Below are 5,000 nucleotides of genomic sequence, written 5' to 3' on the forward strand. Positions count from 1 at the left end.
AAACTTGACCACCTGGTAAACTGAAGTCTATATTCGTCTATAATTTAGCATATTATATACTATAAACTCTGCTATATAAATTATGCATGATGTAAAAACAGTTATGTTGAGCAGGTGGTCAACGCCTGATTCACGTTTGGTCAGTAGAATTGCACTTTCTTTGGTCAAACCAGTGGAGAAGGCTTTTGCATTGCACTGTTCAGCTGTCAGAGTTCCTCTCCAGGGTTTGCCTTTTATTAAAGGACTGTTTCACCCAAAAATGCTAATGTAGCATCGCTGCTGGCTTTCATCCATTATTAGCACTGTCAGCATTTTTGGGAGAAAATGAAAACCTACTGAATGATTCCTGCCTTGTGCACTTTTGATCTACTGTTTGTTCTGATGATGATATTTTTCACTTTTTAGTATGTTTTGCACAAAAATAACCTCAGCACTCGTGTGATTGACTTGTCTGCTTCACTCCTGTGGATGTTTGGTGTCTCTCAGAAGCAGATGGTGGATATGATGCCCAGGTTTTGATGCGTAATGCACATGTGTGTCCTTGTTCGTAGATATGTTTGATTCTGTGCCTGAGCAAAGCGTCTCCACAGAGTCCAAAGCTGCCGTTACACCCACTGCTAACGTAGACCTGTTCGGTGCAGGTACAGGAGACGTTTCCCCTTCCTCTGTCCAGCGTCCGCTGTGATAAAGCAAGCTTGCAGATAGCAATTCAGGATTCTGTTGGCTGTAAATCTGGGCTGCAGTAATTTGACCTGCAGGTTGTTGTGGTTAGCTATATATTGTCCCTGAACCTGCTGAGGAATCTACCGACTTCAGTCTCAAAACGAGCTGAGACAGAATGTGAAATGCAGAAAAGAGCAGAACGCATGTGAAAACCCACTTTGACTTACAATACAAACACAAGCTCTTTGATGTTTTAACATACAAACTTTGTTTATTTGCAAATATGGACTCATTCTGACATTAATGTCTGTCAAATGTTCCAAAAAGGTTGGGACGGGTTGATTTAAGACCAGAAATGTTGTGAAATGTTCAAAAGATTAAGTGCAGCATGCTGCACATGTTCCTGCATCATCACTACAATCAGAACTGTCTCCCATTGAAAACGTGAATTGATGAGAAAGGCAAAAAAATACGCTTTCAAAAGTGGATCAGTTTCTGTCTTCAGTCCACAAACGTTAGTTAATTAAACGTTAATTAATGTTAAAAGAAACGGTCCCAGTGGTTTTGGGAACATGTTGCAGGCATCAAATTTGGAATGAGTTTATAAACAACATTAAGCAGGTAAAACATTACGTATAGTGTTATAGTGAACTATTTTCAGTGGAGTTTAGTTCATTAACTACTGACTGATTTCAGTTTTTATTAGCATTTCACACACTGTCAAATTTGGAATTGAGGTTTGTAATGTCCTGCAGCTCATATCCCTGTTAATATCCCTGTTAATATCCCTGTTAATATCTCTATTGTTCCTAATATAGTATGTTCCTCACCATCTTCACTCTCAATAAAAGTGATCTAAATTCTGGTTTTAGCTGAGCCTGGTTTACAGTAGTGACCATTGTTAGTGCTTGTCATTGTTAGTGTTAGTGTCAGTCCTCTAGGTTGGAGGTAAAACCTTCTGTTTGCTCTGCCTTTACAGTACATGCCTGAGTAATAATAGCCTCTGTCTGTCTTTTGGCCTCCTGTATGGGGTCTCTGACTTGTACGGGGAAATAGGGGAATAAGCAGGGCTTTCCTCTTTGGCCAGTTTTCCCTGGCTGGACAGATGTATTGGAGTCATTTTGGTGTTTGGTGCAGACTTTTGGTTCATTTAGCAATCCCACTCCTGACAGGCTCACCAAAAACACCATCTTATCAAGGCAGAAGTGCAAAAATAATATACTGAATTCAGGTTTGTTTGAGGACTCCTCCAGCACCACTAACAGTGTAAATGGAAAGAACAATAAAAATGAGAAAAATAATGAATAATATGGCAAAAGAATTCATTCCAGCTCATCCGGTTTGAAAGTCCTAGGCCTCCGTCTCTCCACACACTCACTGTGTTCCCATATATCTGATTGAAAAACGCATGCTGGGCTGTCAGGTTCTCAGAGTACAGATCGGTACTCTGGTTCCCTCCCAGCTCCTTCTCTCCTCTAATCAGAACTTTATTATGGACGACCCTTGAACTGAACCTCGTCCCACACTGGGCAGCAAACCCACATCTCTCACAGACCTCATACCCGCTACAGTCTTAAAAAGATGGGAGTTCAAGGCTTCTTTGGTAAAGAAAATGGTTCTACATAGAACCATGAACACTCACAGAACCCTTTTGATTTAAGTCTTTGCATCATGAAATGGTTCTTTGGTTTGATGGAGAATGGTTCTATTTAGAACGAAAGGGTTCTACTATTGTGACAGCATCGAGCTTGTAACGACCTTGTGGGTGTTACATAGAAACCTTTCCAAAAATGTCCTGTATACAACCGTCTGTAGCACATTCTCCATCCAACTGAAGAACCTGTCATGTTGCAAAGGGATCTGACTTGTTATGGTTCTATGTAGAACATTTTAAAACTCAAAAATCCTTGAAGCACCATCTGTTTAAGTGTATGACAGAAAAATTGTCTTTACTGTACCCAAATCTACAGGACCCATGATTACTGATGCTAATGTAATAATGAGGAAGACTCAAGGTCCCCATGTTATTGTTAGTGAAAATAAACACTGCGTACACAGTGGGGGGGGGGGGGGGGGGGTTAGAGAGAGAGAGGAGAGAGAGAGAGAGGGGGGGGGGTTAGAGAGAGAGAGGAGAGAGAGAGGAGGAAAGAGGGGGGGGGGTGGGGGGGGGGTGGGGGGGGTGGGGTTTGTGAGAGACCTTTGAAAAGCCCTGAAATGTAACAATGGCAGATTTCATAGATAATGAAAAGTAACTCAGTCCACAAATCGAGATGAGCAGGATGCAGATACGATGTGTTGTTCCAGAGGTTTATAGCTGACAGAATCCTGAAGGGCTAAATCCGTTACCACGTTCCAACAGCATCTCGTCTCCTGTCGTCCTCTTGTCTTCCTCACTCCAGCATCTGTTCTTTTGCCCCACCACGTCTTGGTTTGTCCTCATAGTGAAACCCGGACTTGTGCATGTTCTCGTCTACGTAAGCATGACTGTCTATATATTCACACTGTGCTGACATGCTCTCCTGACTCCTTGCACTCTTTATGTTCCTCCAAAACCTCCTCGTATTCATCCACTCCTGTAATGAAGATCTTCCCGCTGTCTCTCGAGGGCCGTCGCCCCTGCCTGAGGCCACAGTCACCGCTGACCTTCTTTCAGGTAAGTGCATCTCCACAGCCTTTTCTCTCGACACTGCTGAGCTTCTCACGACTCACTTCTCTTACCGAGTCCACTCCCTTCAGTTTTATCGACCTCCTGAAAGTTCAGGCCATTCAACATGTTCAACATAAGTTCAACATAACTGAACCATAATCCACTGAAATGATGTGTTCTGAGCTGTACTGACTCCACACACCCCGCCTCGCCTCGCCTCCAGGCTTTTATTCTACTGCTCTGTTTTAAAACATTCGGTTATGAAAAGGAACAAATACCAACTTTTCACCTGGAGAACCTGATTTAAGCTCTACAATCAGACCTTAAACCCACTGCTGGAGCTTTGAGGGAGCATTTACACTGTTGAAGGAGAAATGTACCTGCACAGAACCTTCATTTCTAACAGTGTAATGCTCAATGATTTCTGAATTCTTTATCCTAAACCTCCCTTTATGTGAGGCCTCCACAGCATGATGTAGCCTGATTTGATCCCTATTTTCTCTTTTCAACCAATTTAACAGTCTGAAGCAATTTTCCAGGTCAGGAGCTCAGTCAGAAACATCTGGGAAAGCAGGTTTCGCCCTCGTATCTAAGCAGTCATTAGCCTTCCAAACTGTGGACTGATCAGAGGCCTTGCAGTGTTTTCAAACATGTGAGATGATGACGGCCAGCGAGAGAGCTGGTGGAGAAAAAGTGAAGAGACGTATCTCTGTGTGCACAGAGCACCAGATAGAGCTGCTGATTACGGAGAAATAAGAGCCTTTATGATGTTCATCATTAAGGACATTTAGCCACTCTCTGTATAATGTCAGGTCAGCCGACTGTAGTGACACATTCTCCACCTCTCAGTGTGATTTATTCCTCACCCACATCCTGTTTGTGTTTTCACTAATCTTCTTGTGGGCACTTAAAAGTTTTCTTTAATAGTCTTAAAGATTTTCTGTACTAACAAATAGACTTAAGTGCATTTATAATCAATGAGAAACTTTCAAACACTAAAAAGCTGTGAAGCTGACGTCAGCTTCTCATTCACCAGCTTCTTGTTTGAATTGTCCCATTCCACCTTAAATTGTGCAGCAGCTACATTCTCAGGCATTTAAGACATTCTCACCATTTAAGGTGCAACAGAATGAGAAACGACTTCAGCCTCATAAAATGTCAAATGTTGAGAGACATTCAACGAGAAAGTGTTCTACTTAAGGGAAAGTTTCCTGTCAGAGATGTGAGAAAAGCAGCTATGGTTGAGCTAAAGAGTTTGCCCTTATTTTGGTTTACATATTTATCGATTAGTGTGTGAAGGGTGAAGATGTGGTCAGATGTTCGGTGATTTGGGAAGAAGCCAATCTGGGTTTTGTTTAGGACATTATGTTCTCTTAGAAAGTGAGTTATTCGAGTGTTGAGGAAGCTGCAGAAGACCTTCCCCAGGTTACCGTTCACGCAGATTCCTCTGTAACTGTTCAGGTCAAGCTTGTCTCCAGATTTAAATGTGGGAAGTCCTCATTCCAGACTGTGGGGAAATGGCCTACATTTAAAATAAGATTCAGGAGTTTTAGAATAGCCCATTTGAATTTAGGGTCAGTGTTTTTTAGCATTTCATTTAAGACGCCGTCTGTACCACAGGCTTTTCTGGGTTGGAGGCCTCTGAGTTTTTCTTCTAATTCTTCTACTGTGATTGAGAAGTCCAGTGGAT

General features: G+C 42.2%; 1 protein-coding gene across 6 annotated transcripts in view; it reads left to right on the forward strand.

The window, feature by feature from the left end:
* The window catches only part of snap91a (synaptosome associated protein 91a), a 69,009-nt gene that overhangs the window by 48,049 nt on the left and 15,960 nt on the right, over positions 1–5,000 (forward strand). For 5 of the 6 annotated variants that reach the window (XM_037530892.1, XM_037530895.1, XM_037530896.1 and 2 more), the window contains 2 exons: positions 552–641; positions 3,248–3,316. In XM_037530892.1, coding sequence (XP_037386789.1) covers positions 552–641; positions 3,248–3,316 — 159 coding nt within the window. The remainder of the gene's footprint in view (positions 1–551; positions 642–3,247; positions 3,317–5,000) is intronic. The other variant, XM_037530897.1, reaches the window with a different exon arrangement.

The sequence above is a fragment of the Pygocentrus nattereri genome, chromosome 19 (assembly GCF_015220715.1).
Source record: "Pygocentrus nattereri isolate fPygNat1 chromosome 19, fPygNat1.pri, whole genome shotgun sequence".
Classification (NCBI taxonomy): Eukaryota; Metazoa; Chordata; class Actinopteri; order Characiformes; family Serrasalmidae; genus Pygocentrus; species Pygocentrus nattereri.